The 13,086-nt window shown below is 44.0% G+C and overlaps 2 protein-coding genes across 3 annotated transcripts in view; one reads left to right on the top strand and one right to left on the bottom strand.

Annotated features, from left to right (window-relative positions):
- Positions 1 to 13,086, bottom strand: part of Pdgfd (platelet derived growth factor D) — a 212,383-nt gene that overhangs the window by 110,065 nt on the left and 89,232 nt on the right. The window lies entirely within an intron of this gene.
- Ddi1 (DNA damage inducible 1 homolog 1) lies at positions 10,373 to 11,930 on the top strand. The gene has a single exon (XM_005077317.3). It carries the CDS (start codon positions 10,610 to 10,612, stop codon positions 11,819 to 11,821), a length of 1,212 nt encoding a protein of 403 aa, XP_005077374.1. The 5' UTR covers positions 10,373 to 10,609; the 3' UTR covers positions 11,822 to 11,930.

Raw genomic sequence — 13,086 nt, 5'->3', positions numbered from 1 at the left:
TCGAATAAGCCATTAATAACCTTGAACATACACTTCAAGAGCATAGTTCAATATTATATAATACAAAGAAAACTAAAGGTGTGAATCCACCAGGAATCATGCTTTTGCCAACATTGTGAATGTAGCACAAATGGCCAAAGAATATGAATTTTCTGCAAAGAGCCTCAGTGGGTTGACATTCAAATGGCATGCAAATAGCTGCTGCTGAAGCCAGTGTCTCTAATGTTTGCTAATATCGTCAAAACAATGAGGCAGACACTGAGACCTCTGTCAAAAATGTGCATACAAATTACCCATTTGCACACGTAAGTGTCAGATCTGTTCAGTCTCCACAGAAGACCTGATTTTAAGATGCTGTGTGCAGAATACAGAACACATTCGTACCCAGTTACTCTGTCAGCTGAACACAGAATCTCAAGTGACATAAACCTCCGAATCAGTACCTTGACTATCGGCAGGATCGTTATCATTCTTTAAAATAAAAAGAAAGCTCACACTTGCAGTGCTCTCGAGGCCCATCCCTTACTGAGCAGCCATTGGCAGATGCTAAGCTGCTGGCAGAGGAAGAGTTGTTCCTTTTTGAATGTGAGGTGACTGGTATTTTTTCCATGCTCTAGTGGATGCCTGTACGATATGGGCAGCACTAATTAGTGGGTTAGCAAAAGTCAAAGAGCTGCCTGGTGCCTTTGGTTGTGGACGAGAATTAGTAAATAAATACGCAACACTCTCAGGCCTGCTGTTAGGGCACTTTAGACTCTGAAGAGCCAATGCAGAGCAAGAGTGGAGAGCACTAGATGGAGTGTGCATATACGTCAGTGCAGGGACACAGCTTCACATGTGCATGACACCTTGACCTAAGATGTGCATATCAGTGCAGGGACACAGCTTCACACGTGCAGGCCACCCTGACCTAAGATGTGCATATACATCAGTGCAGGGACACAGCTTCACACGTGCAGGACACCCTGTATATATCAGTGCACGAACAAAGCTTCACACGTGCTTGAAACCCTGATGTAAGCATGGATATTTGGGTTGATGATGTGATGTACAAATTCATTGCTTTTTCACATGAATTATTTGAGGCCCTAGAATAAAGTATTTTAGGAAAATTCAACACAATGGATAAAATATGCCACTCTACCTGCTATGCCTAATTCAGTCATGGCAATTGTCCCCTCCAAAGCTTTGTTCATCCTGGGCAAGTAGCCCAAGCCATCTTTTGGGAGGACTAAGATCAGAATAATGGCTAAAAGCTTCCTCTTGGGAAGCTTCCAAGGACAGAGAAACCAAGACACAAAGGCTGTAGACATGGGAAGACATCAGCTTTAGAGAGGTGCATGAGGATTTGGGGTGATGCATTATGCAGAAAGCAGTGACTGATCCCAAAGCATAAGCGTCACGAAGTCACAGCATTTGCACTCCCTAGAATTGCCCTTCTCACGAACAGATCAACATCCAGCCACCAAGGGACAGAAGCGAAGTCTTCTATGTCTGCTTCCCCCATGTCCCTCTTTCCTGGGAGAGCTAGCCACATACCTGACTGCTGACGGCCCCTGGAGACTCTGTGAAGGCTCTTAGCAGCTCCAGGAAGGCTAAGGCCTGTGGAGCTCAAGCCCTGAGCCCCTCTCCCTCAACCCTGGTCTGCCAAAGCAGTTTCTGCATCTCTGGGCAGCGGCTGTTGTACTATCTGAAGGCTATCTGCTGAATATTCCATGGAGTCCATATACAAACCATTTGGAAAAGACATTGCCACCATCATTGTTTTACATAACAGGACAGCAACTGTTGGAGAAACACTGCTGTGGACCTGCCAGGGAATAGGGAGGAATGTGAAAACTTAGTGTCAATTTTTCTATTGCAAAGGCTTTCCATATCATTGCTTTGTATCTCTGCTCGACTTCAGGGCTTGTGCCAAGACTCACAGAGGGCAGTTCCTCACAACTACAATCAGTACAGAACATTATGACATTATTACAGTAACATGCCTTCGTTTATGCAGGAAGTATTTTCTTTTAATGTTTGTGTTTTATAGACTACTCTTGGATACAACAACTAGGTCAAGTCAATATTTTCAAAGAAAAGATATTAGGGATTTCGTGGCAAGCTGTCATTAACTTAGAACCTGTTATATTTAAAGTATGAAATGCTTTTTCCTATTGAGATATCTTTTGTCTAGTATGTTCCTACTTATTTTACACTTAAAAAATCATTCCGTTAAAAAATCACTTCCCAGTAATTCTAACAAGGGATGCTGGCCACCAACTCTGAAGACATTTGCTCCATATCCATTGGTACAAATTCAAGTTAAAATTCTTTTTCGATTTTATCATTATCTTTGTTTTTGGCTGGCTTGCCGCAAATCCAAGGGCTGGTGACCGTATTTTCAACACTGTATGTAGAGCAGCCTCAGAACCTAATTTTTGTATCAGATATCTCAACTGTAATAGGGCTTAGCTTTTTGATGTCATTATAACGTCAGTATATTTCACATAGTTCATAAGTAGTAACTTGTGGTTACCCTTAGAACATTAGGTCCAGTATCTCCTAGCCACAGGCCCACTGCAGCTCAACATTCTAGACGAACAACACTGAAGTTGGTACAAAAAATAAAACTGGTCTTTATTTAAAGTAACAGTGTTTCTTGTCTTATGTGTTTGTTTGTTTTATGCAGAAAAACCAAGAACTCAGGAACAGCTTTGTTAGGCTTCCTGAGATATTTTGTTTCACTTCATTCATAGTTTCCAAAGAAAACAGAAAACCCACATTCTTATCTGCTTTGTCCTCACTATCACACCCATGGTTCTGAAGCCAGGGTACCCAGTCACCTTGCTGAGGTCCCATACTCCAAGGAGATGCTCAAGAGAAAGCATGGGAGTGTATCCCTAACTGAGCACACAAGAGTACATCAATATCAGACACGTGTTAGGAGGAGGCCGAATGGAAATGATAATGGAGAAGAGGACGCTTGAGGATGCTCCATGCCCCGTCCCTCCACAGCCCACTGAGGCATGAATGCTCTGCAGCCATTCCAGTAATAAGAAACTCCATCGGCCTGCCATCATGCCAGGGCCCTGAGAACTCTGCCGTGTCCAGGCTGCTAAATTCAATTTCCTGGGGAAAACAGATAAGAAGTGAGATGATTTATCGTTTTCTTTGCCATCTTAAAAAAAGAAGCGTTTATTTATCAGGTTCGTTTCTCATTCTCATGGTTGGAATATAAAGAAATTCTACAGACAGATGGGCTTCAGCCATACTAATTAGCCCAGCAGTCTGTTAGCTCAGGTGCTGTTGAGGGTGGGGCAGCCACATAAGCAACATCAAGGGAGCTCTGTCTTCCATAGACAGCTACAGAAGCAGCACTTCCCATGCATGTGATTTGTAAAATATCCAAATGGCCATGTCTGGGGTGACATTATCTGCTCGGGATCTTTGAGTACACATAGCTATTCTACAAAGGTCTGGCATGCCACCACAAATGAAGGGGCTTGCGGAGCAATAACTATTGAAGTGTTCTGACCAGTTGCTGATTGGGCAGGCTGCATGCTATTACTATTGCTGTTCTGAAAGGTTAGGAGTCTTGTGTTGCAGAGGCGAGGGCCGGCGAGGAACACAAAAGCTGGTCACTTTCGGTCAGTTCTCCTTGATGATACTGTTAAATATGTCACACCATTAGAATCCTCTTCAGAATTTAAGGATGACATTCAGCGACTGTATATATTAACGTGTAATGTATCTGTAATGACTTTTCTGGAAAAAGTCCTCTGCTGGCTAGACAAGGCCAGAGGGAAAGATGGATGGCAACACAGAGGCAAAGGCTGAAGGACAATTCATAGATGCTCGTCAGATGAGCTGAGACAACAGCCCATTCAGGCTTTGACTCAAGGCCTTTGCTTATGAGGTGAGGACTTCAGCCATCATTGGGAAGTGCTAGTGTTCACCATGGCTGCCCCAGTGATATTAGTGAGGGGGGATGGGCTGCTTTTCGAGAAAGGCAGATAGACTACCCTTCCCATAGGCCACCCCTGCCACCTTAGTGCATGGCGGTAGTTATATCAAGCACAGGAAAAACACGGCCGCAACAGTTTACATGGAGCAAAATGAAACAAAACGTCAAGAAACTTGTGTGATACATTCTCGCTGAGCAGAACCCAAGTGGGTGCACGGTAAATGCAGCTATGGCTGAGCCTTTCAGGGACAGTTCTAGGGAGGATTCTGGATAGTCCTGATACATATCTATCATTAGTTTCCATTCCATAACACAACTCAGCCTGCGTGCATTTCATCTCCACTAATAGACAACTTGCTCAGAGGAGGACACTGACTCCCATTCTTCCAGCTGCCCTCGCATCCCCGGCTCACCTCGTGCTCACGGAGAGTAGCTATCAAATACTCACCACGAGAAATGACAGTGTATGTCTAAGACCATCGCTAAGTGGTGGAAAACAGACCGCTTTTCAAATTTGAAACCTTCATCACTTAGTCTGTGCATACACTTCCGGCCACTTTATATAACTAAGTCAGGAGGCTTTCAATGAATGGCATTGCTGTCCACTTATTGGCTAGAAGAATTCAGTGGGGAAATAATAAAGGGAAGCTCCAGATAATAAATAGAATAGCCAACAAAGAAAAATAGCCTCATGTGAAGACATGGTTCCGACATCAGTGGGAAATGTTCATGGAGGCAGGTGAAGGGTTCTCCTAACATTTTTGTCAAGTGTACTGCTCTCCTTTGTGTAGGTCTGCATTTATTTTGTTATTTAGGCCTATATTTTTGACATACATCACGAGCAAAAGACATGTTAGGAATCTTGCAGAAGTCAGGGTTGAGTAAGGCAAGACACCTGACACAGAAAAATTAAATGGTGGAAATAACTCAGAGACGGTTTTCATGTAACAATGCCAAAATTTCAAAAGTAAAAGTTTAATGAAGATGTAAGGAGTGTTCTGACTTTCAGACCCCATTGTCCTCTTACTGGTACCTTCTCCAAGCTTAAGGCAGCTGTTGCCCTGGGGGTGAATGCATAAGTTCAGAAGTCAAAGTTTAAAGAGACAGGCACCGAGATGTGCCTGGAAGGCTTTATTTTCTTGACTGATTATTAATGCCTCAAGAGGTTATTAGTTTTTTTCCTTCTCATGAGAGCAAGTAGGCACACAAAGGCATTGTTGAGAGCTTGCAGACACTTCACTAACGTTAGAAACACAAGTTGTGTGGCTCTATGCATGCCAGATCTTCCGATCAGGCCCCATGGGAATCCCTAAACTTCAGCAACTATGGTTTGTAAACGAGGAGATTACAGGACAGTAAGATAAACCAAACCCAAACCAGACTGGATAGTTACTTAATTGAAGAAGCACTCAGTGTACTTGAGGCCTCCTTATTAGCCCTACTGTTTGTGTATCAGGTATTCTCTATACATGGTGACTAGGACCATGAGAAAGTTCTCCTCAGGGACACAGAGTATCAAGCAGAAATACCAATCTGCCAATCAAGTATCTTTCTTATTTTGTTTCAAACTTGAACTAAATTTATGTAAACTGTATATGTTTCTTTCAGAAATTATAAATAATATCCTGTCTTAATAACACGGCATGAGTTTCACAGACCAGATAACTTCTATACTACAATCAAGAGATTACAAGAAACCCGGGGTCACAGGAAACACAAGTGTTATTAACACAAAGAGAGAGACAGATGTGGGGGAATTGGAAATGGTTGATCAAATGCAGCAATCAAGGTGACCATGGAAATATTCCTTGCAGGAGAGTAACAGAATCTTTCGGGTGCCATTTCTATGTATTTGTCCTGTGTGCACCTGAGGCTTCTCCCCTCCCCCACCACGTACGTGTACACAAGCACATACTTAACAACTTACACTGGGTGAACAGCAGCTTGAAGGTGGCTTCCTTGAAGAAGGCTGGGGATTCTAATGCTTTTCTTCAACTACTTATCTGTGTATGGATTTCATCAGTCTTGTGGTGTTAGGCTTCAATGACAGGCCAGACTAACCCTTTTCTCCTTTTAATGTATCTAGCAAACAGTTATTAGATTATGTGCATGCTACTGGTTCAGGGTGATTCCCACATATCTTCTTGTATTAACCTAAAGTAACAGAAGGAACAGTGGAACACTGAAACTCGGGAGTGATTTACCTTCTTATTAAGCCTTGATTACACTGAAGGTATTGCTAGGTTCTGGTTTTTGGGGTGTGTGTGTGCGTGCGTGCGTGTGTGCGTGCGTGTGTGTGTGTGTGTGTGTGTATGTATTGTATGTATGTGTGTGTGTGTGTGTATGGGGGGTGATATCCATGTGGATGCATGTATATATACATACATACATACATACGGGTGTGATATATCTGTGTGTGTTTCTGAATGTGGGTGTGTGTCGCAATCCCATGACCACTTCTAGTGTTAGTCCTTGCCTGCCACCTTCCTTGAGATGGGGTCTGTTTGCCTCTGAGTGCATGCTAGGCTACATGTTCACACGCCTCCAGGGATCTCCTGTTTCTGCCTCCCTGCTTGTTTTAGGATGATTACGGACAACTAGGAGACACAGCTTTACACTCGTTTTAGGGAACTGAACTCAGAGCCATGTCTGCACACCCTCTCCTTCTCTTGGAATACTGGGGAAGAAACGGGGCCTTCTGGGGCTAGACAACTCACCGGCTACTAAACAGCACCCTGAGCCCTCAGGCAGATTTTAAAGGAAGGATTCTAAACAGAGTGACCAGATATAAGTACTTAATAGGCTTTTATTCTTATTTATGTGAAGCATAAAATTTACTCAGACATTCTACTTTTTCACAAAATAGATCCCACACTTATTTTGCTTTGCAAAGCAGCATATAATACCTTAAACACCAACTGATTGTGGGACCATCAGTTATCTGAGTTTCCATTGTTATTATTGAATTAAGGCACTGATTGTGAATCTGTGTGTCCAGACCCCTTGGGGGTTGGATGACACTTTCTTTCTTGCATATCCATTATTTGCATGATGGGTCATAACAGTAGCAAAATTACAGTTACAAAGCAGTAACGAAAATTATTATATGGTTGGGGGCCACCACAGCATGAGGAATTGTACTAATGGGTCACAGCATTAGGGAGGTTGAGAACCACTGCATTAATGTTTTAAAAAGAAGTGAACTATAGAAGCTATTACCATGGTTTATTACAGGAGTATGGAATCAGTGTTCCCCCCTCCTCCATTCTTTGAGTATGTGGGCTATACAATGAGAACTAATGTTCTGAGTGATAACTAAAGACTTTGTAGGAGTCTCACTTATCAAGGAAAGATTCAATTATGTTCTATATTACATTTGCCAGGGAATAAATTTCAGGGAATATTTCAAGTATTCCTGGAGAAAAAGTTGCAATAACCTCCAGTTAACAACATGCGCACACCTAGTTAATTCCCTAAACTCGTCAGTCCTCAGTGCCTGCGCAGTGGGGATTTATGGTGCATTTGATGCTTGGGAGTGTCTATAATTGCTATGTTTACCACATAATCAGATGATGCTTTTAATTAAAAATTTGAATTAAGAAAATTATACATCTGGTATTTGAATCACCAATACTGCTGAGTAAATTCAGTGAATTAAGGAATATACAAACCAGGAATACCAAATAGCCTGGGGAGACCATGTTTAGTTTTGGAGATTCCAGCTGTTTTGCGGAAAAGGTTTAAAAGTGGGGTGGGTGGTTGAGCAAGATGATTCCTGCTGTGCCTGCCTTGCTGTGAGTTAGAGCAGATGAGAGTTAACTGGCTAGACTTCGAGTCTCTTTGCTTCCTTGTGGGTGGAAGGTAAAACAGTGAAAGCTACATCAATGCAAAATGGCACAAAAACTAAATAATTACAACAAGGTAACAAAACAGCTCCCATAAAACTGAATTCTGTTCAGTATCTAGGCCATGCTAACACTTAAAAATATTAGTTTCTTTGAAGGTAAATCTTCAACTTTTGCTTTACTAAAAGCAAAAGAAAAGAAAAAAACAATAACAACTCAAAGACAGCTTTTATCCTACAAAAACGATTTCAGCTGCACATGTGCATGCACACACACACAAATACACACACACAAATACACACACATACACACACAGAGAGAGAGAGAAAGAGAGAGAGAGAGAGAGAGAGAGAGAGAGAGAGAGAGAGACAGAGAAATCAAGCAACCTAGCAGCATCTCCATAATTTAATAGCGTTTTAAGAACAAAATATCCCAGGGTACTTAGGGCACCACAGAATCCCAGTCAAACCAGCTTTCCCAGTGTCTTCTGGAGAAGAATGGTTTGCACAAGATGTCCAATATCAAATCTTTTCCCAAACATGAGAAATCATCAGTGATTTTGGGAAAACATCAGAATACAGGGACAGTGAAGAAATCAAATGACCTTGGGAGACTGCTCTGTGGGTAAATTCACCTGCAACACAGCAGTGAGGCCAGGGTTTCAGATCCTGGCACCCAAGAAATGTCAGACAGGCTTGTTTGCCACCCTCTGATTTCTGCACCCAGAGATGGAGCCAAGGGATTCTACTAGGACAATCCAACTAGCCGAGTCTGCAAACTTAAGTCCTAGTGACAAACTTTGCCTTAATATGTAAGGAGTAATGGGGCCAAGTACAAGGCCCAGTTGCAAGCTCTGGAGACCACGCTTCTGTGCACGCATACATATACAAACACACATACACATGCAACAATAATGAAACAGAAATTGAATGACTGGATAGGTATAAACGTCTGTAGCAAAAACAAAATGCCCTTTATATAATTAATACACTTCCCAGAAATGTTTATTATTTTTTCCTTAAACTTTTATATATTTCTGCATATAAAAAATCGTTGTAACCCAGGGCACCCTCCTCCCCTTCTGATTTGTTTCTGTGTCATTTGGTACCCACATAACTAACCCCTCATGTCACTAGAGCCTGCGTCTTTCAGGAACCTTTTACTCCTCAGCAGACCTTTCCATCTTCCATATCTGTTCTCCTGATAGTGATTCCCCCCAGGCTGTTTGGGATTCTGCTGTGGTTGCCTCCTCAGAAGCAGACTCCCCAGTTTGTGTGAATGCCTGCATCCTCTTCCAGACTTTGAGTTCCTACATGAACACAGCACACATTTCACATCCTTCACGACAGTTTCCCCTCAACCCAGCTGATGTTTCCCATTATGCATTCAACCAACATTCCTAATGTAAGAAAAAAGAGTATTGGCAACGTTGAGATAATTAGAGCAAGAAGTGATAGTCTTTCAACCAAGACAAACACAAGAGCAACAGAAATAAAAAATTCTTTAAACTGATGCCATAGTGTCTGTATGGTGGGGCTGAGCTGAAAATTCCTAAATACGGGTGAGGTCCTGGCACAGAACTGTGACTACCCTTTGGGTCATGAGTAGACACCTAGGAAGGAGGGGCCAGGGACCTGTGTGCTCTTTACTGCACAGAACATTTTATAGTGGAGAAAACCGAGTACACAGAGTTCTACCCAATCACCCGTGACTTCAGAGACTCTGCTTTGAGGTGGGTCCTTGTTCGGGTGGTGGGGGTCGCTGTGTCAGAGAGAGACATATTTAGGTTCTGGGTTGCCATGCGATTTACTAGAGAATCAGTGTCAAGATGTTTCCTCAGAGGTTCATTTCAGTCACCTGGTCAAGACAATGGCCTATTTTTTACCCAGGCTTCCACGCTACAGACTTTATGTTTTTGCACGTAAACTTTGTCTTTGACATGAGCCACGTCCCATGGAGACCATCTAGCCAAGAACAGGTCTGCTCCCTATTGCTTCAGCTTTCCAGCCCTACCAATGTCTCCCTCTCAGCTTCCTGAGCAGCTTTTGCCACCCCGTAGCCCTCCCGTGCTTCAAGCGGCCCCTTTCATATGTCAACTCAGAGAAAACATCAGTCACAGTATGTCTCAAATCTCTTTCGTTCCTTTCCATTCTCTTCCCACCACACGTTCCTGCCCTTCTGTTCTCCTTTGTCTCTCAGTGTGTCTCAGATGACTAACCTCTTCTCACCCGGGAAGACATTCCTCCTTGTGCGTTCAGCTTGTCACTTCTCTAGTGGATACAGCCTCTGTGCCAAAGACACGCCCACCTCAGGTCACCATCTACTCGTCCACCCTCAATGGCAGGCGCCTATGTGTCCCACTAAGAACACAGCGTGGCCCTTGTCATGTCCAGGTCACACCCACAATGTCTTGGAGATAAGGATAAGTGTGTAGAACACAGGTCTAGTTAACAGACTGAACATTAACATGTTTAAGAGAATTTGGATGTTCCGCATAGCCAGTATTGAGTAGACTTTGAAGGCCAGCCTTGGAACCCACTGGCCTGGAGTAACAATGTCTATGGAAACAGACGTTCTAAGTTCCAAGCAGTACATACGCAGATGGACTTGTTACCTTGAGGCTCAATGGGGCCATCAGCTGGCACTGGGGCTGGGAGGCAGTCCCCACCCTGGTCACTGGCTTTGCCTTTCTGAGAGTTGAGTGAGTTTCATAGCAAGGCGTGAGGGACAGGCCAGCCATCCACACAAACCAGCACCAGTCAGCCAGTGACCCACCAGATGATTTCTGCCAACCTGGCTTTCCTGAGTGTGTACCATGCTGATAACTGTGTACTGTGTGCGTAGGGACCTCACAGAGGTAACCTTTTCCCTCCAGGTCAGCCCTGACTTTGAGCTCTGCAACTTCAGAGTCCTCTGTGAGCTCGAGTCTGGCGTGCCTGCCGAGGAGATTCAGTTCATCTACATGGAACAGCTCCTCACAGATGAGCACTGTTCCCTGGGCACCTACGGCCTCAGAGACGGTGATATGGTCGTACTACTTCAGAAGGACAATGTGGGACTTCGGACCCCAGGAAGGACCCCAAACAATCCTCGAGCAGATATCACCGGGTCGGCCACGCCGGGAACATCAAGTTCCCGGCACCAGCATCAGCACCAACATCACCATCAGCAGCGTATACCATCAACACAAGCGCACGGGTTGGCCTCTGGAGAGAACATGGCCTATGCTCACAACTTCAACAGCCCTGCTCTGATTCGCAGCATGCTGCTTTCCAACCCCCATGATCTGTCCCTGTTGAAGGAACGGAACCCTGCTTTGGCTGAGGCTCTGCTGAGTGGAAACCTTGAGACGTTTTCCCAGGTCCTGATGGAGCAGCAGAGGGAAAGGGCGTTGAGAGAGCAAGAGATGGTTCGTCTCTATTCTGCAGACCCATTTGATCAGGAAGCTCAGGCTAGAATAGAAGAAGAAATCAGACAGCAGAATATTGAAGAGAATATGAACATCGCTATGGAGGAGGCCCCAGAGAGTTTTGGGCAAGTGGCTATGCTCTACATTAACTGCAAAGTGAACGGGCACCCTTTAAAGGCTTTCGTTGACTCGGGTGCCCAGATGACCATCATGAGCCAAGCATGTGCTGAGAGATGCAATATCATGAGATTGGTGGACCGGCGATGGGCTGGCGTTGCTAAGGGAGTGGGCACACAGAGGATTGTGGGCCGGGTTCATCTGGCTCAGATTCAGATTGAAGGTGATTTCTTACAGTGCTCTTTCTCCATACTGGAAGAGCAGCCCATGGATATCCTTCTAGGGCTTGATATGCTCAGGAGGCATCAGTGTTCCATCGACCTAAAGAAAAACGTGCTGGTGATTGGCACCACCGGCACACAGACACACTTCCTTCCTGAAGGAGAGTTGCCCTTATGTGCCAGGCTGGTGAGTGGAGCTGTGCAAGAAGAGTCTTCAGAGAAGGAAGGATCAGGCAATATCAAGCATCCGGTCAAGGGTCCAGGACGAAAAAAGCATTGAAACAGGTTGTACATGAGCCACCACCACGAGGGAGCAAGTCGTAGGTCCCAGGAAAGTGTAAGACATGAGCTCACTGGCAATGTCATCATTAAAAACATCTTAGCAACGAGCCTTGGCCTTGTGACTGAGTTCGCAGATGGGGGACTATGTAAGTCATCACTGACTCATCACAGTGTGTGTACACTGGTCCCTTCCTTCACTCCAGATCACTGAACCTCACCCAGGGAAGGGCTGGAGCTCCAAGTTGGTTTACCCAGCAATCTATTAGAGGGAAAACAAGTATCTCCTGTCAGATTACAGGGAGGGTATGTTCAAACCAAGGGCTGTTTATTTTGCATAAGTTCCTAGGAAAAAAAGTCATTCTTTCAGACTATAAAGATGTATAAACAAAAGGATTTCATATTAGCAATAGCAATAGTTTTGTATTATCCTTGCTATCGTGTGTGTGTGTGTGTGTGTGTGTGTGTGTGTGTGTGCGTGCGCGTGCGTGCGCGCGCCCACAGAAGCCAAAAGGGGCCATCAGAAATTTTGGACCTGAAGTCACAGTCATTTGTTAATGTCCTGAAGTGGATGCTGGTATCTGAACCTTGGACCTGATCTAGCACTGGTAACCTCTGAGCCATGTCTCCAGTTCATAGTTTCTAACCAGTAGAACTCATTTAAGTACAGCATCGTCAACATTGTGAAGATGACTTCCTTCTATGTTGAAGTCCATGGAGGTGATGTGGCTCTGCTTTAGGTGTGGGTGAAGTACATATTTTCTACTGCCCATTACTATATTGCTGTTGTATTCAAATAGAAGGTTAGCAGCTACCAACACAAATGTACTCCAGGGATGTAATCAACGACCCATCAGATTCTTGTTCTATAACTTGATCTTCATTCTGAAATTCTACTGTGTCGGATCTTTATAACAAGAACCCCTTACCACAGAGAGACTAGTTAAGACTATATTAATTCATGTTTGCCTCATCAGGCTCCTGTTGTATCTAGGAATACATTAGCATTCAAGTTTTAAAAAATCAGTTTTTCACATTTGAGGATGTGTGAGTTTTGGCCCTTGTCTCATGCCATGAAGAGAAACAAGAAAATGATGATACCAGCACAGCACTTAGGAAACATCAAAGTCCCAGAAGAGGAATTAGAAAATGCTAAGTGACATACTAAAATCATATAGCCTCCAACGCTGATTCATAATCAGGGATTCCAACGAAACAACCTCAGCACAGCGCAGCAGGATGTGCCGCACAGAAGTGTAATGATCA

Source organism: Mesocricetus auratus, unplaced genomic scaffold, assembly GCF_017639785.1.
Source record: "Mesocricetus auratus isolate SY011 unplaced genomic scaffold, BCM_Maur_2.0 Super-Scaffold_100040, whole genome shotgun sequence".
In the NCBI taxonomy this organism is placed as follows: domain Eukaryota; kingdom Metazoa; phylum Chordata; class Mammalia; order Rodentia; family Cricetidae; genus Mesocricetus; species Mesocricetus auratus.
This window is presented reverse-complemented; position numbering and strand designations above follow the sequence as displayed.

Bases quoted from the DNA above. Each gene is read 5' to 3' on its own strand.
- Ddi1 (XM_005077317.3), top strand. From the start codon at position 10,610: ATGCTGATAACTGTGTACTGTGTGCGTAGGGACCTCACAGAGGTAACC.